This window comes from Lolium rigidum, chromosome 1, assembly GCF_022539505.1.
Source record: "Lolium rigidum isolate FL_2022 chromosome 1, APGP_CSIRO_Lrig_0.1, whole genome shotgun sequence".
Classification (NCBI taxonomy): domain Eukaryota; kingdom Viridiplantae; phylum Streptophyta; class Magnoliopsida; order Poales; family Poaceae; genus Lolium; species Lolium rigidum.
Genome location: NC_061508.1, coordinates 101,722,799 through 101,746,839, shown reverse-complemented (window position 1 = coordinate 101,746,839; position 24,041 = coordinate 101,722,799). Strand labels below are relative to the sequence as shown.

The following is a 24,041-nucleotide window of genomic DNA, read 5'->3' as shown; positions in this document are numbered from 1 at the left end:
TTTAGGATCGGGAGACAGTTTATATCTAACAGTATGTTCCGCAAGCAACTTTTTAATTTTTCTTGCATCAGTAGTAGCATTGCATTTTTCAATAAAATCATCATCAAGTTCCACATAATCTTCATCAAGATCATCACTAGAGTATTCAAGTTCAGGTGAATTAACAGGTGGTAGCATCAGGAATTTCAGCATTTTCAATTTGTCTAGACCTAGCAATGGAAGCATCTAGAAAAGTTCCCAATGAACCACTATCATCAAGCACAGCAGAAATATTATTAGTATTATGAGAGTTTTCAGATTCAGCAGAAGTACCAAGCATTTGAAGCATGTGGCGGTGAAACAAGTTTATCAATCACGGATGGTGAATCAAGAGCAGAGAGGTACTCGAGTTGTACCTTTTCTTGTAGTGGATGGTAATATGGCGACCTTAGTATCGCGAGTTTTACCCATGATGGAGAATTTGCAGCGAACAATATTAATCCAAGTGAACTTCCAAATAAAGCTATGCTCCCCGGCAACGGCGCCAGAAAATAGTCTTGATGACCCACAAGTATAGGGGATCGCAACAGTCTTCGAGGGAAGTATTACCCAATTTATTGATTCGACACAAGGGGAGACAAAGAATACTTGAAAGCCTTAACAGCTGAGTTGTCAATTCAGCTGCACCTGGAAACAGTACTTGCTCGCAAGAGTTTATCAGTAGTAACAGCTTTATAGCGATAGCGTAGTAAAATAACAAGCAGCAGAGTAACAAAGACAAGCAGTAGTGATTTTAGTAAACAAGCAGGATTAAAATACTCGTAGGCACGGGGACGGATGACGGGCGTTGCATGGATGAGAGAAACTCATGCAACAATCATAGCAGGGCATTTGCAGATAATAATAAAACGGTATCCAAGTACTAATCAATCAATAGGCATGTGTTCCAATTATAGTCGTACGTGCTCGCAATGAGAAACTTGCTCAACATCTTTTGTCCTACCGACTGCAGGTGGCAGCCGGCCTCAAGGGAAACTATCTGGATATTAAGGTACTCCTTTTAATAGAGTACCGGAGCAAAGCATTAACACTCCGTGAACACATGTGATCCTCACATCACTACCATTCCCTCCGGTTGTCCCGATTTCGTCACTTCGGGGCCATCGGTTCCGGATGACGACATGTGTATACAACTTATAGGTAAGACCATAAAGAATGAATATCATGATGAAACAATAACATGTTCGGATCCGAGATCATGGCACTCGGGCCCTAGTGACAAGCATTAAGCATAACAAGTTGCAACAATATCATAAAAGTACCATCTACGGACACTAGACACTATGCCCTAACAATCTTATGCTATTACATGACCAATCTCATCCAATCCCTACCATCCCCTTCGGCCTACAGCGGGGGAATTACTCACACATGGATGGGGGAAACATTTCTGGTTGATGGAGAGGCGTTGGCGGTGATGGCGGTGATGATCTCCTCCAATTCCCCGTCCCGGCGGAGTGCCAGAACGGAGACTTCTGGCTCCCGCGACGGAGTTTCGCGATGTGGCGGCGTTCTGGAGGGTTTCTGGCGACTTCGACTTCTCTTCTGGCGTTTTTAGGTCGAGGCGAATAAGTAGTCCGAAGGAGGGCATCGGAGGCCGGCCGAGGGGGCCACACTACATGGCCGCGCGGGCCCCCCTGGGCCGCGCCGCCATGTAGTGTGGGGCCCTCGGGCCTCCACTTCAATTGCCCTTCCGGCTCCGTCATTATTCGGGAAAATAGGCCCTTTCGTCAAAATCCCGAGGTTTTTCCCCGAAAGTTGGATTTCGCACAAAAACGAGACACTGTAACAGCTTCCGTCGAAAACAGCGTTAGTCCGTGTTAGTTGCATCCAAAATACACAAATTAGAGGCAAAACAATAGCAAAAGTGTTCGGGAAAGTAGATACGTTTTGGACGTATCAATGCCGCGTGGGTCGCCCTTGAGTACGAGGACGAACTCGAACAGCACGGGCCCCTCCACGTCCATCTCCGGCGATGAAGCCGACGGTGTGGCAGGCGACGGCGAGCGTGCAGCTCTGCCGCGGCCACGGCCACGACCACGTCGGCCTCCGCCTCTCCCAGCCATGGCGTCAACTCTTGTTGAGACAAGTGGCGGCAAGGGTTGGGGAGAGAGCCTCTAGGGTTTGTGTGTGAAAGGGACGATGAGAGGCGGCCCTTTTTATAGTCCTTAGGGAGGCGATGGAGCGGTGGGTAGGGAACACTCATGGCCCATCCAGCTGGGTTCTCTAGTTTCTTCTGTCTTTTTTTCCAATTCGAATTTAACTGAAATTTAGTAGTTTATTTTTACGTAAATTCAAAAAATGAAAAAACCTTCACAGTTCGTCTTAGAATGGATACAAGAGTGTGTGCAAAAATTTCTGGAGCATTTCTCGAAGGTCGAAAAATCCACATTCTTAGAAATGGAACCGTTTGGGTTACATCAAACCATTTTTTCTAAGCTAGTCGATTTTTCGACCTTTGAAAAAAAATCCAGTTTTTTTTACCCAATATGTCACACGTTTTTGTGAACATAATCCGTTGGTTAAAACTTTTTTTGAATTTTTTGAATTTAACCACATGTGGTGCTGATTTATTCAAATCAAAACTAAAATACTTTTCAGTTAGGCCGTCAGACATGTAACGCGGTTTGAACTAAGCCCATTAACGTGGAGCATGGACGCGGGGAAGGAATACTCATGGCCCATCCAGCAGGGTTCTCTAGTTTTCTTCTGTTTTTTTCCCAACTCGAATTTAACTGAAATTTAATAGTTTATTTTCACAGAAATTCAAAAAATGAAAAAAACTTAACAATTCGTCTTAGGATGGATATCAGAGTGTGTGCAAAAATTTCTGGAGCGTTTCTCGAAGGTCGAAAAATCCATATTTTTAGAAACGGAAACGTTTGGGTTACATCAAACCAGTTTTTCTAAGCTAGTCGATTTTTCGACCTTCCAAAAAAAATCCAGTATTTTTTACCCAATATGTCACACGTTTTTGTGAACATAATCCGTTGGTTAAAACTTTTTTGAATTTTTTGAATTTAACCGGATGTGCTGCAGATTTAAAGAAAAATTAAAAAACTAGGCTGTCAGACATGTAACGGGCCAATGCACGCGGGAGGGAACTCATGGGCCATGGCTTTATCTGTCAACTTTTTTTCGCCTGAATTTAATAGAAATTTATAGGTTTACTATCACAAAAATTGAAATAAATAAAAAACTTCACAAATTTTGGAAACCAATAACTTTTACCTAACTTTTTTTCTCTTTTTCATTTAAACACAGATACGAACATTACACAAACCATTACATAGTTTAAAACAAGATTAGAACATTGAAAAATGAGGAAACCTAACTAGTGTCGTCCTCGGGTGTTTCCTGTGTTCGCTGCCAAGAAAGAACACTCCCGAGCACCCGGACCGGGAACGTACACTAGTGGTTCTATTGGCCGGTGGCCATTTTCGCTGCAAAGAAAGAACACTCGAAAATATCTAACTCGTCGGTGCTCGAGCTTGACTCGGCCGATGTGGTAGTATCTCCCGGCAGGATGTGCCGTCGAACACTTTGACGACCATGTCGCCATCCCCGTCGTAGCGTAAGATAAGTCGGCAGCCGGGTTCGAGGTCGAGGTAGCGGGCGAACTTGTCCCACCCGGTGTGCGTGTACATCTTGCCCCGGCCGTCAAACAATACCTCGACACGCCATCGACGAAAGTTGCAGCTCGCCTCCCGTAGCTGCAACTCTGCCGGCTCGACGCCATCGACGAACTCGGCGAACTTGTCCGGAAGCCGCTTGATGCCGAGAGGGTCCTGGTCGATGCGTAGGATGAATTCGAAGCACGTCGCCTCCTCCGAAGACAATGACGGCGCCGGCGACGACGAGCGGCCGGGTGATGCTGCTCCGAGCACGGCGACCGCGCCCTCGGCCTCGACGGCCTCGACCGCCTCGCCGCCCACCAAAACCAGCCATGGATTCCTTCGCGGGCTTGTGGGTGGGCTGCGCTACGGTGCAGGTTCTGCGGCGGCTAGGGTTTGTGCGGGAGTAGATGAGGCAGCCGAACGAGCGCCGCTATATAATGCCCCGTGCAACCGTGGTCGGCGGCGGCCGCCGTGCACGCGTGGCGTCGCCAATAAATTCATTGCGCGAGGTGGGCGGCGGCTGATGGGCACGCGTGGCGTCGCCAATAACTTCATTGGCGAGAGGTGGGCGGCGGCCACTCGGGAGCCGAGGAATGGCCATTCTCACGTGGCGGTCGAAGCGACTCCGGGCGGGCCCTACAATACCTAGCTCTACGCCGTTGGATGGAGGCCTTTTATAGGAAAACACTCGTGCACGGCCGCGATCCGCCGAGCGACGGCGATCCGCGAGAGGCTCACTCCGCGAGTATGATTAGTCTAGGGAGGAGACGTGGTTCGGACCGTTGCACGGTTTTGTCCGTCGCAGACTTGCCATGCATGCGCCGCACCAACTCGAGCGCTCGGCGAGGCGGACGACGATTCGTAGCCATTTATGGTCGCCGATTCAGAGCAATAAAGGAAGACTGAATCAGGCACACCGCATTGACACGGATACACACACGCGCAACGTTTCATTGTAATTGATCGATTTGGCGCCCTATTTATACCCCCTCTTTCCCTCTCCACTCGGCGCGACACACAATCCATATATTCTCCACTTGAAGCTAATCCCCACCCAAGACCTTGCAACGCACCGGTAGGATGCGGCTCAACGCACCGATCTTCCGTCGGCCTCCTACCGTGCCCGAGCGACGCTACCCGGTGGGCGTCGTCGTGGAGAACACACTCCGCGTGTGGGCCATCTCCAGGTGGAGGGGACCGGTCGAGCTCGCCCGCGCGTTCCTCACCGCCGGCTTTGCCCACCTCCCTTCGGACGCGCCGGTGATGTTTCGCCTCGACGAGGCCCGTGACCACACGCGCGCCTTCCTCTTGTTCCTCACGGTCACCTTCACCAACCGCTACGACGCGTACGAGCTCCTCGGCAAAGTCTTTTGGTGCGGCTGCGAGTTCATAGCATTCACTACGTTCAACATCTACACCAACTTTGAGTGCCACTTTCCCACGCGCAACATGATGCACACCCTTCCCTACAACTTCGACGAAGAGGAGGAGGAGGAGGAGGAGGAGGAGGAGTGAAGTTCACGATGGCGGTGAAGCTGCCGGGGCTACTTGAGGATGGTCATGTTTAGTTTCATTAGTTTTAACATGTGTTTGTTATGTTTCCCGCTTTTTCTATGTCATGTCGTGTGCTACTCGTTTGAATTATGTACGTGCGAAAGGTTGAATTACTTATCCGTACTTTTTATCGTGCAAAAAAGTACTTATCTCATTGTGGAACAAATAACATCAACCCCAAATAAGTTCAACACCCAAAGTAAAAAAGTTCTACAGGTCTATGAGACCTTCCGGACACAAATCCACCCTAGCATTACAACTAGTGGAAATAATATCTCGATAATGTTTTTTACGCACGTTCTTTCGCCGCGATGTCAAGGACATCCTTCTTCGCCTTCTCGTGCATGTTTGATTCTGCCATTATAATTTTGGCGGCAGTCATATTCTCGTTCTTGTTTATCGTTTCCCGCAACAATTATTATGTAGTTTAGATTACCGGGAGAGATAAACATGTGTGTAACAAAGATACTATAGATAAGAGGTAACCTGCGAAAATTCGGCCGTTAGTTTATCTCCATCCCGATGCTCCATACATGCTAACGAGAACATTCCACATGAGTTCCCGCATATAGATCGAGGTAAACTATCTGCAATAGGCATCAATAGTAATGGCGTAAGATTAACGGTGGATTCACGTATCACTTTGCATAGGTATTGGGTATCTTTTAATTTCCCATTTCGAAACGTCTGGATACTTCTTTGTTGATATCTCATTGTTCGCAAACTCGACGTCCTTCAAGATTTCTTCTCTCTGTGAAGCATAAAATTTAAGTACAGTGCACTGAGTACCAAAAGGTGGTCTTACATTCCGTGATCAAAAGTCATACCAGCTTTTCCACAAAATCCTTGCTCTGCTCAAGGCGCCATAACGAGTCTAGCACCTGAAATTCCTTCTTGTCACTGTGCATGACGACGGTGACCCAATGGCATTTGGAAATGTTAACCGAGAAATAAGCCTACCAAAAATACATAGTTAATAATTAATGCATTAATAGTTAATTTTGAAACCTCTCACTTAATAATGTACAAGCAATCATTACCTTGTTAGTGCCAAAATATTCCAGCTCGCATCTTTCGTAGCAACTTGACATTTCCGCAATATCCGTCGTGTCAAGGTTTTTCTTTTTCCATCGCTGCCTTCTCGGTCGATTTTCGACTATAGAATTTGCCCTCCATGCAGGGCATATTGTCCTATCCTTCAATTTTAATCTCAGCTCAGCCAAGTAACACTCAATGACCTGCATATAATTCAAACAGGTGATCACTCTAGAGCACATATATATTCAAGCCTAGGAGAAATAGAAGGATGACATCGGTTGTTGGACTTACAGTGCCGCACAGCCATCCACGGTCAATGATAGGTTTAAGAAATCCAGCCCTCGCCACAACCCCGTCTTCATTCTCGTACACAGTCTTACTTCTTTGGTTTTTTTTTGTAGATTTGCATATTATCCGAATATACTCGGCAGCCGCGTCAATTATCTCCGGTGTCAGCGGATTTGATCCGTCCGTGGCATATTCGTTGTTGAACAAAGCATCAGGACCTATCGACAACAACCATATATAGTTAATTATGTGAACAAGATTCCTTGATATAGTGCAAAATATTTCAGAAAATATACCTTTTCTCGATCGCGCGTGGAAACCGTTTAGGACAGGTTCTCGGTCATCACAATGCTTGGGGAACTTAATTTGCGAGGAGCTTTGCGTTTGCACTTCCCAGAGACATCTTCCTTTTTCTCCTCCTTTTTGCCACATACATCATCTTTTTTCTCCTCCTTCTTCCCACTTTCTATCGCTTTCCGGCAGATCGTGTTCAAGCTATCAAATTCTTATAATGCATCTGGAAGAGTTAAATCAATAGTTGCCGAGCAGGACGATTCAGGTGTAGCCTTGTCGTCGATGATTATGGGTACTTCAGGGGTGTCTCCGTGCTTAGGCGTTGGTGTCGTGTACCCAGCATTAGCAGTCTTCTTCTTGTCGGTGGGTGTCACGAAGTTCGAATCATCCATCGGCTCACTCTTCTTACTTGCATCTTCCAATTCATCGTCATGTTGATCCTTAACTGAATTCAAAAATGATGCGAGTGCCGTCCGACTTGATGTCGTCAATGTCCATGAAATCTTTAGGCGGAAGGACGCCATGGCTAGGTGTGGAGGCCGCTCCTTCTTTTTTGTCTTCCACCTCCCGATCTTCGTCATCGGACATGTCGGCCTTGCCCTGCCCGTACGCAACTCCTTTCGCGTTAAGCATTTTTAGGACTTTCTACAGAACAAAATTCAGAAGGTAATTAATGTCATGCTGTGTAGAGATGCATTCCAGCAGATAGAAGCATACATAATTTCTGAATTTCTCAAGGAGCCGATCCACCCATGATTCGTACGAGGTGTACGATCAGATGGTGGTCCTGCTTGATCAAAATAAAGCTAAAACGACCTACTACGATTTAGGGTTTTCACCGCATAATCGGAACATCCTACTCGTGATTGAGCACGGCGGCCACGCACGGTGATCGTAAGCCGACCCTAGACAAGGCCTAAAAACCAACACGAAGTTGATCCCCGGAACATCCTGTCTAGGGCTAGCAAACTACACCCTACGCGCCACTTGGATCCTTCAACCCGTTTGTAAGGCCTAACTATGCGGATATTAAACTAATCCTTGAAGAACAAGGAGCAATCATAACGGATCGGATCTACTAAATAATGATCAAGCGGGTGCCGCCCTTACACCTAAGATAGGTGTAAGGACGGCTAGACGTCTAAGGGTTGCACGGACGAAAGCATATGATACTATGAAACAATGCTAACCCTAACACATCTATGATAACTACGTTGCTCGCCATCAACAAGGCTTCAGCACGAGCAACGCATGAACGACGAATAAACGTGTACTGCCTAGATCGCAAGATGCGATCTAGGTAGCATGATGCTTACCCGGAAGAAACCTTCGAGACAAGGGAGTTGGCGATGCACCTAGATTGGTTTGTGGTGAACGTGATTGTTGTTTATTTCATAAACCCTAGATACATATTTATAGTCCGTAGACTTTCTAACGTGGGAATAATCCCAACCGGGCACGATCCAAACTCTATCTAACCGACACATATCCTACTATGTTACAGATACACGGGCAAGCTAGCCCAAACTTTGCATATAAGGCCGATTCATGTATTTCTTCCATGTATATCCTTCAAGCCCATCTTCAATCGCGGCCCACCTCTGATCCGGTCAAATTCTGGTGATAACAGTTTGTCACGATCATTGTGAGGTTCGGCCAAGAATCGGGTGGGGAAGCAATGCGTAAAAGAGATCGTGCGAGCGTTGGAGAGGATTTTCTTGCATGAGCCTTTTCATTGCTCGAATCACTCGTCGGTGTCCACCTCCATGAATAAGTGTACTTCGAGGCCCCGTTTGGAAACACTCCGGATCCTTGCTCCTTTACCAGAGCGAGCATAGCTGCCTTGAACACATCAGTTTCGCGGATCTGAAACGAGCGAGCGAAATGACCTCTCGTGCAAATACGCGGAAAAGTGTTTCTAGGATCCATAGAGTAGAGAATAGCGGAGCAGTCGGAATTTACACCAACTGCCACTGATAAGTGACTGAATAGACACACGAGTGTTTCCTCGTCTCTCCCAAACCTCCCGACAGAAAGAATGGCGGCCGAAAACAGAAACTTCTCCCTAATTCGACCAGTGCCGCCTACCGATTCACTACCGCCCCCACGGAAACGGGACCGCCATTGACTGAGGTTTCCTTTATGCATCCACGGTGAATGGCTCCTCATCTCGATCAGGCAGAGCTAATCGCTCGAAGTGGTGCATAGCTAAGGGATCACACTGAGTGGTGTGTTGCCGAACGGGACCCTAGTTTCGCTATAAGTTCAAAGAGATAGAGCCGCGCCAACGGGGCTGCTACATGGTGACATCGTCATAAATGTTGCTATACCTTTTTTTATAAAGTTAAACCAACTTAAGAAAAAATTCAACTGACGACAAAATACTAGTACACTTGAGTAGCTCAGAATTAGCAATTCTTCAATAAAAACTAATAATCTGTATTTTCGATTAATAACCTCCTGGATTCGTCGTCAAAAAAGTATATGGTGGATACATGCAGACTACATATACCAGCCATAACTGGTGTTGTCTACCATGCACAAAAATATGGAACTGTTGCATTCTGTGAGCCCCGGTTGAAGATCCCCACCCGGGCTCGCATAAACAACTACCCTAGCACATGCCCCGCAAGTCTAGTGCGGTTTTCGCAAGAAAGCTCTTGGTGCACTCCGTTGCCTTCCGCATCACATGCTCGATTATTTCTTCATTGCCCCGACACTTCTCATATCTATGGAATTTCTTGAACAAGGACTCGCAAATGGCGAGCATGGTATGAAATAACAAGTATTTAAACAAATAACCCTAATAAAAGCATTTTTTTAAATGATCACACAAAATTCTGAATGACAAGTATAATAGTAAAGAGAGATACGCTGTCCGTGTTTGAGCTCAACCCTAAATGAACCCTGCACTAAATTAAAACCTGTGATCTTAGCTATACAAGTTAAGCTCCACAGCCCCTCAAAAAAAAAAGTTAAGCTCAACAGAACAGAACAAATGAGAAGAAAAATGGGTGAAATACGGATCAAGTCACCTAAGAAGTTGAAGCAGCATAACAAGAATAGATCTGATTGGATTTTGTACATGTTTATATTGTTATACTATATAATAGTGCTCCATCCGTCCATAGTAGTTGTGGTGATTTTAGTTCAAAATTGAACTGAAACCACGAGAAGTATTATGGATCGGAGAGAGTAGTAATATAATAGTAGAATGCATAAAGAATGAGCCAGACCTGCATATTTGCTCGAGGAAGACTAAGGCATGTCGCCCTATCAAATAATGCACGTATAACCTCCGTGTCCCCAAGTCGAATTTCCTACAAAAGATCACTTTCCAGTGAAAATGAAAAAGTTGACATGATTTTAAAAGCAGGTGACAGTTGTGCAAATGCAATATTACTTGGTCTAGGTAAACACTCCAAAGGTCTGTTCTTTTTGGATAGTCCCGTAGGATCAGCTCAAATCTGGATCTCCCTTGCTCAGGCACCCCGTACTTGAACTCCAGGATAGCGATGCAGTGACATAAACCTTATACGCTTCCTCTGTGGCAGACTTAGAAGCGCACGGTTTATGACGGATTCGATGTATTCAACATGCTTGCCTTGCTTCAGTGAAAATCGAATGCGGCGTAACCAGATCTACAGTTGCATCACACAAGTCATACATTTGCTCCAAATGCAAACAACAAAGTGACACTACTAAGTACTAACCTTGCACGAAGTTTTGAATCTCTTGGCCATCCTACCCAAGAGTTCATCCGCCAGTTGATGATGTTCAGTCCTCTCATACATTCCAAGAAGAGCCAAGTGCACCTTTTTTGGATCACAATACTGCAAGGCCCTTTGGAATATCTTCTTGACAGCGTCCTTGTATATACTCAATTACAACGGATCAGTATCATCAACTGGGACAGCAGAAAGGAACATAATCTAGTGTCATTGGAAACTTACCTCCCGTGGAGACCCGTATTCATTTTCAAGGTTGATGTATGCTACCCATACATTGAGTTTCTCCTGCTCCTCTCTAATGTTTATTGTTCTCAAAGCCCTAATAAACACGAGGGACACTTGTATTAAGATGACAACTGATGCAAAACGGATTTGAACTAGTGGAATTTCAGTAAACCCACTAGACAGAATTTCAGCAAAGAAAACATAACTAGATGGCTTTGCATATAATAGATCGACAATAGTGCCAATTTTCATGGATTTTTTTCTCTTCAGAACAGTAACTTCCTATCACCGCAGGTTATTCGAAAAAGGATCTCAAGCAAACTGTTCCTTATAGTGCATACGTACCTTTCAGCTACTGAACGTGCTTTCTCAACTTCCCCAAGGTCTACCAAAAATGCCAAATAGTTTATCCAAACGAAGCTACTATCTGGAGAGCCTCTAACCAACTTGTCGAACTCATCGGGAGTCCGCGGTACACCTTTCTGCAACGCCCTTTCCTCCAAGGCACTGATTTCTGTTTCACTGGAAAAAGGAAACATAATGGATTAGAGTCTTTGATGCCACTGCTGAGAGAAGCCTTGAAGGTGCGAGGAGAAGGAGATTTGTGAAAACCTGTGTTTTCTCTTTTTCCCCGTTAACCGTCGATCTCTCTTTCTTACAGTTCCATTAGCAGTTTCACGACCTTTCTGATCAGCCTCTTGGTCAGAAACTTCATGTTCGTCCAAGGAGACCTGAAGTGCCGGAACAGAAGCCCTGCGTTCTGGCCCAGGATGAAAATCTCCAGGCATGCCAGGGGCGTGGCGAGAGGCTAGCGGCCGACGCATCGCGCTAGGAGGGATGCGGGCGAGACGGGCCGAAGATCGTGTCGGGAGGGAGCAGGAAGACACAGCCGGGGCGCCGGGATGGAGGGCGTCGGCGATGGGCGGCGAGCGGAGGAACGTAGCGTGGGGGGCCGGCCTAGATTTATTGATAAACATGGAACCATTTCAGACCGTCCGATGTATATTGTTTAACGGTTAGGATGATTTGATCAATTTCAACTGGTGGACAAAAAAAAAAGATGACTGGAGTCAGACCTAAACCCAGCCAGACGCCGCTCTCGGGTCGGGCTCCGACCGCGAGAACCCCCTTACGGCATGCCGGAGACGGTGGACATGGAGGCGGAGCCGGAGGCTGCGGCCGCGCTCGTCGCCTTGGGGTTTGAGCCCTCTCCGTCGAGGCTCGGTGAGCACAGCCCTCTTGTACATACATCCGTGGGATTTTGCCTAATTATCGTTCCAAGGATTGGGATTTGTTCGAAGTTGATGCCAACATCTGTTAGACGCCAGGCTCTTCAGAGCACCAGCTCCGTGCCAGGTCGTTTTATATTTTGGCAATTTGCCCAATTTCTAGCTGCTGTGCTAGCTTCGAGCTATGCTGACGTTGAGCATCCATACCTAGGAATGGTGGGAATTTGGTAACAGACCTCTTTCTAGGGAGTGGCAGGCTCTTCGTTTCGTGATTTTGCTCCTTTCGGTTGGCAATTTATTCTCTTTAGCAATGGTAGAGAGAACCTCGCAGATGCTCGTGTGTCAGCATTTTGAGCTCTGTAACTAGGATTTGGGGTTTACTTAGGGAGCATCACTTTGTCGCCGGTTTAGTAGGTTCCGTGTTCCCGTTTCTTCTTTCTTATATGTGGGATGTATTTTTCAGCCATGTCAGTTCATTCTAGAAAGGAGCTTTGTGGTGATAGTAGAGTTTGGATGATTAGGTTATTGTGCCAATATTTCTTCTGTGATCTGAATAGTGGAGACCTCTCCTTTTGCTACTTTAGTTGGCAGTTGATGTTGGATTTGCAAGGATGCTCAGGACTTGACTTGCTCTGTCATTTTACACCAGATAATTTCAAGAACAGCCTTCATTTGCTGAGCAACGGAAACACGAGGGATTTCGATGCTTGGGTATCGTTAATAAGTTCCGCAGAGGAAACTTCTGCTGTAAGTGAAATGTTTCTCCCCCTGGCTCTGCTTAGGTTTTGGTTAGATTAGTACCCCCCTCCCCCTTTCCTATTTGTTATCACATAACTGCACAAACAAACTGGAGAAAAATGTTTTCCTTTCAATGATTTTTCATGCGGAACCAATGTATGTTAAGCAGCATCTGGTTGCTGATGTTTGCGTTCTTTCAGAATGACATAGAGGTTATTAGCTTGGTCTACCGTAGCTTCTTATTGGAATTTCCTTTGTGCCACGGCTACTGGATTAAATACGCAGCTCACAAAGCACGGTTATGCACATATGAAGATGTGGTGGAGGTTTATGAGCAAGCCGTGCAAGCAGTGCCTCATTCCGTCGATCTTTGGGTCAGTTACTGTGGATTTGGTATGAGTGTGTATGAAGACCCTGCTCTTATTAGAAGGTAAAGAAGATATAAATGTAACCGGTGGCTTGATTTCCATATTTTTTTTCCTTTAGATATTTTAGTAAGAAACACCCAGTTGTCCAGATTCTTATCCTTTCCCTTCTTTTTTCCGTATATACAATTTCTGTTAGTGTATTCTCCTGTATGTTTGAGCATCTCAGAGTATTTAAAGGCTTCAAACTGATAATATTCCGTGGACAAGCAATCATGAATTTCATGTTGTTTATATTATAACATTAAATGAAGAAAGACAGATTGATCAAGTACTAGAAAATAGACCAGTCATGTTTTTCATGTTGTGTAAACTTCTAAAATTGATATCACGTCTGTTATAATTCAATTGGAAAAATCTTGACTCCTGTGACTCCTGAGCATGAGGACTGTGGAAGTAAAGAACCGGGGAAAGGAAGCGATGTTGGACATTCGACCTTATTGAACTAGATAGTTAAATCCCTCATCTCTCTCGTTGAAGCTAAACTGCAAACAGTATATGTTTGATTTTTGTGAGTTGACTTGGGCATTATGAGACAATACTACCCGATAAATCTGGCATATATAGTGAAATGAAAAGACTATACTGTAATGTGTAAGAAGGTAATATCAGTATTTTTTGAAGCAAGTTACAGAACGCATAGTTTGTGGAATATACATATCCTTCAATCCGTTTGATACCCCTTTGCTCCTTCAGGGTAACTCATGATTAAAATATTATGGTGCTGTTGTGTGTTACTAATTTTTTCAATGACTTTTTCACAGCTTATTCGAGAGGGGTTTGTCGCTTGTTGGAAAGGACTACTTCTGTTACCATCTTTGGGATAAGTACATAGAGTTTGAGAATTCTCAGAAGCAGCTGATTCAGCTTGCTACCATGTATATTAACATGCTGAAATTTCCTACAAAGAAGCTGCACAAGTATTATGAGAGGTATGTGATAGTCTCTTCGTTGGATGAAGAAGTTATCACCTTTATTTGATACTGCATCATGCATTAAACCATTGATAGTCTATAACCTCTCAGACCTTGTCTCGTGATACATTTGCAAGTAAAAAATTATGCACGCCAATTATTCTTGCTCTCTCTGTTAATATTGGTAACATTACTTTGTTACACTTACACCTGCATTTTCCCCAGAGTCCTCTACTTTTGTCATTGCCATTGACTCTAATATTATTCTCAATGTATCTTTTGCTCATTGAATTGTAAATTATTGCCTGAGTAAATCATGTATGTTAAGGGAGCATCATTTGTTCTTCCAGAGATGTGATTTATGGAGCAATTTGGATCATTTGCCAAAAGGAGCTACGAATTTCCTAAGCAGAAACTAGCGATTTTTTCTTTTGTACCCAGTATGGATATTTGAGCCATTAGATTTGTAAATCGGGTGCAGATCTTTGTAGCATCAAGAGGAAAAACTAGCTTTATCTGGTTTTACCAATTGGGCTAGTATTAGGCAAGGACTTGCTCGGTAAGGCTAGTTCCTATGTTTTGAAGACAATAGCATATAGCTTACCTTGTCCCGTAAGGTTAGACAACATTGGCCAGGATGGTCACGGGATTAATTAGACTAGCTAAGGTTTTCAAGCTACCTACTGAACACCATATTTTCGAGAAAACGCAAAGGACCTTTGTGTTTCATTTCATTGAAAAGATAGGAAATCGTTTACATCCTCCTAGGAGGCAGTTTACTGAACACCATATAGCAAATATAAATTGCCTTACTGCTGACTGCTGAGTGAGATTACCACCTGTTAGCATTTAAGAGATCTAGACAGGCCTTAGTTTCAAACGAAGAATTGTTGTGGACAACTAAATGACAGAGATTGTACAACTACATGCAGCAAAATCTTCTAATTTATACGTGATATGATAAGTAATTAGAAGGACATGATCTTTTGGATTCATTGGTGTGGCATGCAGATAACACCCTCTTGAAAAACGAACCTTGTATGTGGAAAGGACACTATTTGTCTAGGCAAGAACATATGCTGCATCAGTTATACTTGGATTTCATATAAGTGAATTAGCGATCTGGTATGCGAGTTGAACCTGAGATCTAACACATACCTGATATATCAGTTTAAGATGATTAGATCTGGTCCTTTGTGAGAAATATTGTTAGTTTATTGCATTATAGGTTGACACGAGCTATTATGGCCTGATCCTACTTGAATCGACGGCAAATATTTTTCTTTACTAAATTTCATTTGGGTTAATCTGGGCCGTTATTGCTTGATCCACCAGGTTGAATGGCTCAAATATTTTTCTTTTTTCCCCTATTAATGCGGGGATTTCATGTGAGAGCCTGTAAGCAGTATAGTAATAAATCTGTAGGTCTTACTTATGCCATTCTGTTTGCTTTTGTCTTCGTTTTTGCCACCAGTTTTAAGAAGTTGGTAAAATCACTGGAACAAGAGGTTACACATTGTGGTGCTGAAATATCTACAGAAAATATACATATGTCTGAAGTGATGGAAGCTGAGGAATCTGAAGGGGATATCTCGACCAAAATTGCTGGCTTATTTGACCAAGGTGGGCATCTTAAGCCTGAAGCATTAAAGCAGTACTTATTTGCTGGCGATCGTCTCTACCGGATATCCAGTAAACTTAATGAAGAAATTTGCGGCTTTGAGGCCTCCATCAGAAGGCCTTTTTTTCATGTCAAGCCACTTGATGATGACCAGCTTGAAAACTGGAACCAGTATCTTGATTTTGTTGAGAAGAATGGCGATTTTGACTGGGTATTTTTTTCTTCTTGTATTTGTCTTTATGCCCAGGGCTTAGCTGCATTGTTCTAACAGCTGATTACATCTCGCATCTTCGCCTCCAATTTGCAGGCTGTAAAACTGTATGAGAGGTGCTTAATCCCTTGTGCTAATTATTCAGAGTTTTGGATTCGCTACTCTGAGTATGTAGATGCCAAAGGTGGCCGAGAGATTGCAAACTATGCTCTTGGTCGGGCATCTTCGAGTTTTGTGAAGGTATTCCCTGGAAAATTATTTGGTTTACCATATTTCTTGTTATTAGTTTAAACTTGAGTACTTTCTGTATCGACCTGATGTGCTAAGTACTAGGTGGAACCACTTGTGTTAGATCTGCCAGGTCCCTGGAATAATTCCCTACATTCTGCTGCTTCTAAAATCATATAAAGGTAGCTTGTTAATTTCAAAATAAGAACCTGAAGTTTTCAGAACAGCTAGAGCTTACATCAGACAGGAATAGCTGCAATGCTGATTAGGTACTGTAGATTTGTCCTGTCTCGAAGTTCATTGTGGGCTTTCAGTTTTTCAGCACTTATTTAGTTGCTTAGTTACCATTATGCTTCTATATATTTGTTTGCTTATGCACCAGATCGATTACTTATTTTGCTTAATCTTATTGGTAATATACCTCCATTTACAGTTTACATGTGGATAGCATCTATCTATTCAATCTTAACTTTCCATCTGAAAGATGATATTACTTCCTAGTACCATCTACCAAAGATAATATTCTAGTTCCCCATTAATCTCGATAATGAGAAAGCGACACATATGTCTGGTCTTTTTGGCTGCAAGCTTGAGACCTTCCCTTTCACCTACCTCGGACTCCCGCTTGGCCTAACCAGACCCCGCATTAGAGACCTTGGTCTCCTCTATTCAAGGATCAACCATCGCCTTGCAGCCACTGCCTATGTTCTTTCTCTTGATGGAAGGATCATGGTGACTAAGGCCATCCTTAGCACTTTACCCACCTTCTATCTCTGCACTCTTAAGCTGGCAGATGGAGCCATTGGAATCGTCGAAGCTAGGAGAATTGGCGTTTGGGGCAAACTGGAGAATTCCAATAGCTCCAGGACTGCTACCTAGGTACGCCAACTCCATGGGCCTAGCTGGCTGCAGGTCTGCTTTCATGTGCTGCAAGCCTGCAGCTGCTGCTGTTTCACCATCATGTGCACATGACACACTAGCCATCGTCCAATTAGTTTATCCTCCGTTACCATTTTATTAAGTGACTCAGAAGCTCACATTAGATGGAGAATATTCCATCTTCACGTAATAGGAAGTGATCAATTTTAACTTGCCGCCCATCAACTTCTTGTTTTACCTTAGAATATGCAACTCCATGCTAACATTCTGGATGCCATTCTTTTGTTGCTCTTTATTTCATCCAAACAGGGAGTCCCCACTTTCAGCATGTACTATGCTATGTTCAAAGAGCAAGTTGGTGATGCACCAGGTGCTCGTGCTCTTTTTGCTAAAGGAAGCAGTAATTTCACTTCAGATTTCTATACTAATATCAATAGAATGGCCAACATGGAGAAACGCATGGTATACACCAGTTTTTTGTGAATTTCCTGCTGGTTATCTTTGCTAGAATATGGTTCATCTCCACTGTTCAACTGCTCACAGGGAAATACTAAAGCAGCTACGGAAATATATGAGAATGCAATTGAGGATGCCATGCAAAAGCACAACACTGAAGTACTTCCGGACTTGTACGCAAATTTTGCGCAGTTCAAATATGCGGTAGGTAATTTGGGACTTTACCAACATCAAGTATGCTAGGTACATCTTGTTATATGCAATATGCTTTCTGCAAAGGCATATACATGCATCTAGTGCTATCTGGTAATAATCCTGCAATATGCTTTCTGCAAAGGCATATAGCATCTGGTGCTATCTGATAATACATGCTATGCTTTGTGAATTGCATTGTGCTGGTATTAAGCTAGGACGCTTAGGCAACACTTAGGCAACAGAGCGCCGCCTAGCACCTTAGGTTTTTGCCTGCTTTAGGTCCGCTTTAGGCGCTTAGGCGGTAGAGCGCCCCCAGCGCTTTAGGACGCCTTACTGCTGTAAAAACCATGCACCCAGGTTCATGTTCTCAGAGGCGAATTTGGTTCTTAATTTTTCAGAAAAAACATTGTGGGGGCCTCCCCACCCCTTGCTTTTTGAAGGACTTCTTGGAATTGCAGATGTGGGTTTGTGGGGTTGGATGGTCCCATATTGGACTTGCAATGTGAGTTATACTGACATGTATGCTTAGGTGCGAAGTGCGAACATAAATCTCCTGCTTAACCTCTTTACATAAAGCATGGATGACAGTGCAAGTTTGGTTCTATGCATATTCGTGCCTATCCTGCCAATGCCACACTTTGAGCAATATTTGGGCCTAGAGGCTAGAGTGTCATGTTAGATGCAGGAAATAGTCGAGTTATGTGTAGTATATGCTCCCTTGACTATACACATATGTGAGTAGATGTTCCTGCTTTTCTTGTAGGCTGACATATGTTATGTTCTATAGGCAAGTCATAGCACATTCCTCCTTTCAATTCAGGCTGATGTATGTTATGTTCGACAGGCAAGTCATAGCATTGCTGAAGCTCAAGAAGTCTTTGTCAAGGGAATCGAACAGGCACCCTGTAAACCTCTGATTAAGGTATCTTAATGAGCATAGTTTCTGCATTAATATATTCTTTCTTTTCTAGGAAGAGACCTCTATAATTTCCTTTGTTATTTTTCCTCTAGGGATTCATACAGTTCATGAGTACATATGGAGGATCTACAGAAATACCTCTTCTTGATTCTCTTATTTCTAATGCCGTGACTCCTGGATCTGATGTATCAACAGCTTTAAGCCCTGAAGATCGAGAAGATATCTCGTTGTTGTTTTTGAAGGTTAGTAGGGGTGCATGTGCATCTTTTCACAGTCTAAAACACACTATTGTGTACACTCCATTTACCTTTACTTTCTTAGTGGGCCAACTAATCATTTCTAAAATGAAACTGTCTCTTTTTGCATGTTCTCCACTTAGTATTATTGAATTAAGGAATCCAAATAATAGAATTCAATAAACATGGTGTTGGGATCGTCTCACTGGATCTTGATTGACAGACAAACACTATACTATAAAGTGTCAATATTGTGTAATGTCGTTTTGATGTTGCACCTACTTTAGAGTAAAATATAACAACAGTCACTGAACTCAATGTATTTGTGCGCCTTGATCACCGTACTTATGCGATTTACGGTCATCGAATACGCTTGCATGTGTCATAGATGGTCACTGGTGCCCATATAGCCCCGTATTTGCTGACATGGCACTAAGTTGACTGGTCTCCAGCAGTGTGATTTTTTTGCAAAAAAGCCCTCAAAAAAATTTCTGTCGTCTTCACGCAACCGACCGCCGGCGCCTGGCTGTGCGCCACCCGCCTCGTAGCGGTCCCGGCTGGCCCCATCCCCCATCTCTCCCCGTCGAGAACCATCTTTTTTTCTTAATCATTTTTTTGTCCTCCAAAAGCTAGCTCACGTACCAAACAGATTAATCTGGTCTGGTCTGGTCTGGATGTCCAGCAGCATCATGCGGAACCTTGCTGTGTTTCCGGTCAGCGTGTGCATCTCGTCAAGGAGGCAACAGAGAACGTCCTGCTCGGATCCGGCAAGGCGCGCGAGCACCTCTCCTGCAGCTCCCCGCCCGTTCTTCAGTGCTTGCCGCCGCTCACCGTTTCTCCGATGCGTCACAGGAACTCCTCTGGCGACCATTCGCTCCACGCCGCCGCCCACTCGCTTCCCCGCGTTGATATGCTTCCGATCCACGTCTCCGCAGCCTCGTGGAAGCCCCGCTGCCGATTCCGTTCTTGTCGGTGCCGGCAGCCGCGTGCGCATCCTCGTCCCTGTCCCATGTACCTTCCGCCTCGCTGCTTCCCCTGCTGTGCGATGACCGCCTCCGCCTCGAGCCGCAAGGCGAGGCGCCCGACCACGCATCACTGCTGCGGGAGCTCCTGCTCCTCCACGACGTGGTCGCTATAGTTGCGGCCAGGATAGCTCCGAATCAGGCTCTCTACTGCCCCAGCTGCTGATTCTCTGTCCCCATCGCCGCACCTCCCGCAGCAGCCACCGTCGGTCGCGGTGGCGCTCCAGCCAGAGCACCAACCAACCGTGGCCGAGTGCTGAAGCCGACCCTCCCGTTCCGTGCCTCTGCCCAGTTAGCGCAAATCTTACATGTCTTGCACGGCGACAGGGAGTGGCATCCCCGTGGCCGTGGCGAGCGCGAACGCAACGCATGGGGGAGGTAGTGACGCTGGCGACCACCAGGAATGCTTGACTGCGAAAATTTATGGTATTTTTAGTTGGGGAATTGATGAGTGACCTTGGTGGGAAAGGAAAAGAAGATTTTGGGGGTATTTGCAAAATGAAATCGGGATGTGACCTGACAGACAGGGTCCACCACTTGTCACGTCGGCAAATATGACCTTCTACCGCAACGAGTGACCGTCTACGAAACACTCGCGGTATTTAATGACCGTAAATCGCGTATCGCTATGTAAGATGACTAAGGCGAAAAAAAGTTTGAGTTCGGTGACCTTGATGTATTTAACTCCCTACTTTATCCCCTGGGTTATAGAAACATGTCTCTATCTCTACCTTCTAAGGTGTGATTTAAAATGCCATAGCATTTAGGCTCATGCTCTAGCTAGATTATGTGCCGTGGTTTTAAGATTGTTGTCAAGCACATTCAACAATGCATTTTATTATTCATAATAGAAATTTACAACCAAAATTTTAGAAGGGAACAGAGCAAATGTTTTGAAACATTTTGGACATACTTGTCGGTGACCACTAGCTAGTTCATCAACTCATTGATTTGTGTGACATCTTTATTTTCTTATCACCAACTAATCATCTATCCGCAATACGCACTGCATGCTCTTAAATTTGCTACTGCCAGATCATTGTTCCTTTTATCCTTCATTTTGAAGGTGTATTATTTGATCTAGAATTAAGGGATTGAAGTGGGAGAGAGGGGTTGTTCATATCTATAGCAGGCTTTGGTGGCAGAAGGCTTACATCGAAACTCTGTCGGCACTTGAGGGATGATGAATGGCAGAGGAGCTGTGTCAGATCAACTTTCATTATACTTTTCAGTCTTAAGTTAAATGGGACATTTAGTTAAATCTTCGGTATCATGCTGTTATAATTTGAAACAATTGAAGTAATCCTCATACTTGTTCTATTTTGTTGGGATGCTGAGGAAAAGTACTGGTATACAGCTCTAATTTCTTATTCCCCTTGAACAGAGTGAAATGAGACAAATTTGAATTTTCCTTGGTTTCTTTCTAACTCTTTTTGTCCATTCTTTCCTGCATAAGATTTATGTTGCTGGCCTTAACTGGTTTCCTGCTTGCAGTTTGTTGACCTGTATGGGGATGTTCAAGAACTCAGAAAGGCATGGGCTAGGCACAGCAAACTTTTTCCTCATAACACAAGAAACCTGTCGCAGCAGTGTTGTATAACTGATAGTGACAAGAGGAGAATAGCTGAATTTCTGTTAGTTGCTCATGACCATACTCCAGAAGGTACGACCAGATTGAAACAGTCATCCAAAAGTGACACTTGGCTAATTGATAAAAATGTTGGTTCACAAGTGGACATGGATGCTGCAGATCCAGGGAAAAGACAGGGAGTTGCCAATGAGCAGAAAATAGTTGGGACTGTTGATGCGCACCTGGAGGTTGGCGATACAGCTCAGAAATTCGTTGACATGGCTCACAGTCAGCATAGCTTGGAGAAACATGTAACACACAGCCAAATGGATTCACATGCTGACCAAAAAACCATTGATGGTTTAAGCGTATGTGAACAAATTGAGCCGACAACAAAAGCCCATGCTTCTGTAAGTGAGAGAGCCCCTCAAGCTGAATCATGTAATTATGATTCTCCTTCACAATCAATTGCTGACGCGCAGATTAATGCACAGGTTGATGTTAAGACCATTCAGCTATCTGCAATTGATCATTCAGAAACAGTATGCTCAAGATCCGATTCGCCATCTGGGGCAAGCTTACCCGAAGAAGGAATTCCTTCCGATACAACTCAAATAATTCCAGCGTTAGAGGAAAATCAACATGAGAAAATCCAAGTAAAGCTGGAAACAGAGTATGATGTGTCTGTCAGTAATGCAAAGCCAGAGAAGTCCACGGATAGTCCAGAAGCAACTCAATATGATAGGGAAGTTCAGACACAAGTTCTGTCTGTCTGCGCAAAATCTTCCAGCTCAGAAATGGCAACAACACAAACTACCACAGGTTCTCAATTTTCTTCCGACAATGCAGTGACTGCCCAAGTTTCAGTTCAGCACCAGATGGATAATCCTCAAGCTTACGAATCTAGTAACCTTTGTTTGACTGGGCAAAACATGCAGCAGATGCAGCAGCAAGGTCTTGCTTATGCAATTCCTCAGAATGTTCAAACATCCCCACAAACTCAAGCTCAACTCGTTGCACAACCTAATCAGGGAAACCAACAGTACCTCCAAATGATGCAAGGGTATGCATCCCAGATGTGGCAATATTACCAGCAACAGCTGTATTACCTGCAGGCTCAGCATAATCAGCAGATGCAGAGTTTGCAACAGCAGCAGCTTCCAACTGAGCATCTCCAGCAAAGTTTTGCTCAGCAGGTACAACAACTGAACCAACAAATGGTACTTTGGCAGCAACAGGTCCAGCAGCAGCAGCAACAGGCACAACCAGTTCAGCAACAATCTGACAAAGCGCAGGTTCAGCAGTATCACCCTTCTCCAGGGGATGGTAAGCATGAACAAAATAAACATCTGCCGCAAGAATCTCAAATCGATCATCAAAATCAGCAATCACAGCAGCAGCAACTGCTCTATTTCCAGCAGCAGCAGCAGGTGTACTTTATGCAGCAGCAGCAGCAGGTGTACCAACAGCAACAACAGCAGCAGCAGCAGCTAATGCAGCAACAACAGTATCTATCTCAGATGCCGCAGCAAAAACAAGATGTGGTACAACAGCAGCAGCTATTTCAGCAGCAACAGCAGCAGCTTTATGAGCAACAACAGAAGGAGTTGGTAGTTCTGCAGCAACAGCAGCAACAGTTTGCCCAACAACAGATGCAGCAGTACCTGCAACAGCAAGCAAAACAACAAGGGTTCAGAGATCAGAACGGTGAGCCAAATCCGCAGGTACTTATCTTGCTGTACCCAATTCATAAAATGGTATAGGAACCCTTGTGTTGACCTGAGTTACTCTGCATTATGTTCCTAACAATACTTACTACCTAGAACCATTATGACTAATCCATGACTTCAGGCTGTCATCCGTTATGTCCCAGATTTTCCTGTAGTAGTAGTAAATACCAAGTTCAGATCTATATCCGTTGCTTAATATTTTAAATTGTCTTCTAGCGGAAGGTCAGGTGGGCGCACAGCTAATTATATTTATGTTTGATTTGCCAACTGTGCTGCCTCTGAGCATTTATTTTCTTTTCAGGACACAAGGAAGATGCAGATGGAGCATGGTCAACAATCTGAAGCCTCACAGGTGAGATTCAATATCAACATAGTCTGATGTTTTAAATCAGTTTTGAAGCATGCTGTGTCATTAGAAAAATAGATCTTTGCTGGTCCTGATTTACTTCTCTCCGCAGAGTGATGGTTCCAAATTGCGGGGTGGTGATCAATCTGAGTTGTCCTACCCATCAACTCCACAGTCTCAGCGTTCCAATTATTGAATCATCCCGCATAATCCATTGTTTCTAAGACCAGGGTCCATGAATTTCCATGTCATTGATTCAAGTACCATTCAACACTTCTATGCATCAAAATATTAAGGAATAGGAATGTTCCACCTCTTCCATGCCTTGGCAATATACTGTGTCTGAAGTGGTGATGTCTCAGCTGCCCCTTTCCATGGTGCACTGGATGCATGCCATTGCTCCATGTAACACATTGGCATATCATGCCTTCTCCGACAAACAATTCCATAGAATATTGAAAACCATCTTCTGCTGGATATGAAGTCATGATGAATGTCAGCTGTGAGCCTGCAGCCGCCTGCTGGCCGTGGTTTGC

At 44.4% G+C, this 24,041-nt stretch overlaps 1 protein-coding gene and 1 pseudogene across 4 annotated transcripts; one reads left to right on the top strand and one right to left on the bottom strand.

Annotated features, from left to right (window-relative positions):
• Positions 1–5,841: 5,841 nt before the first annotated feature.
• LOC124649624 lies at positions 5,842–11,610 on the bottom strand (annotated as a pseudogene).
• Positions 11,611–11,883: 273 nt separating this feature from the next.
• LOC124702843 (pre-mRNA-processing factor 39-2-like) lies at positions 11,884–23,824 on the top strand. Of its 4 annotated transcripts, none has more exons than XM_047235162.1 (14): positions 11,884–12,010; positions 12,665–12,762; positions 12,954–13,183; positions 13,943–14,110; positions 15,567–15,924; positions 16,021–16,164; positions 17,341–17,493; positions 17,575–17,691; positions 18,527–18,604; positions 18,694–18,843; positions 21,354–21,522; positions 21,610–23,153; positions 23,461–23,511; positions 23,618–23,824. In XM_047235162.1, exons 1-14 carry the CDS (start codon positions 11,923–11,925, stop codon positions 23,699–23,701), a joined length of 3,432 nt encoding a protein of 1,143 aa, XP_047091118.1. In that variant the 5' UTR covers positions 11,884–11,922; the 3' UTR covers positions 23,702–23,824. The 4 variants fall into 4 exon arrangements, with proteins under 4 accessions (XP_047091118.1, XP_047091057.1, XP_047091008.1 ...); XM_047235101.1 differs by having other exon boundaries at positions 21,354–21,839; positions 21,924–23,153; XM_047235052.1 differs by having other exon boundaries at positions 21,354–23,153.
• The last annotated feature ends 217 nt before the right edge of the window (positions 23,825–24,041 follow it).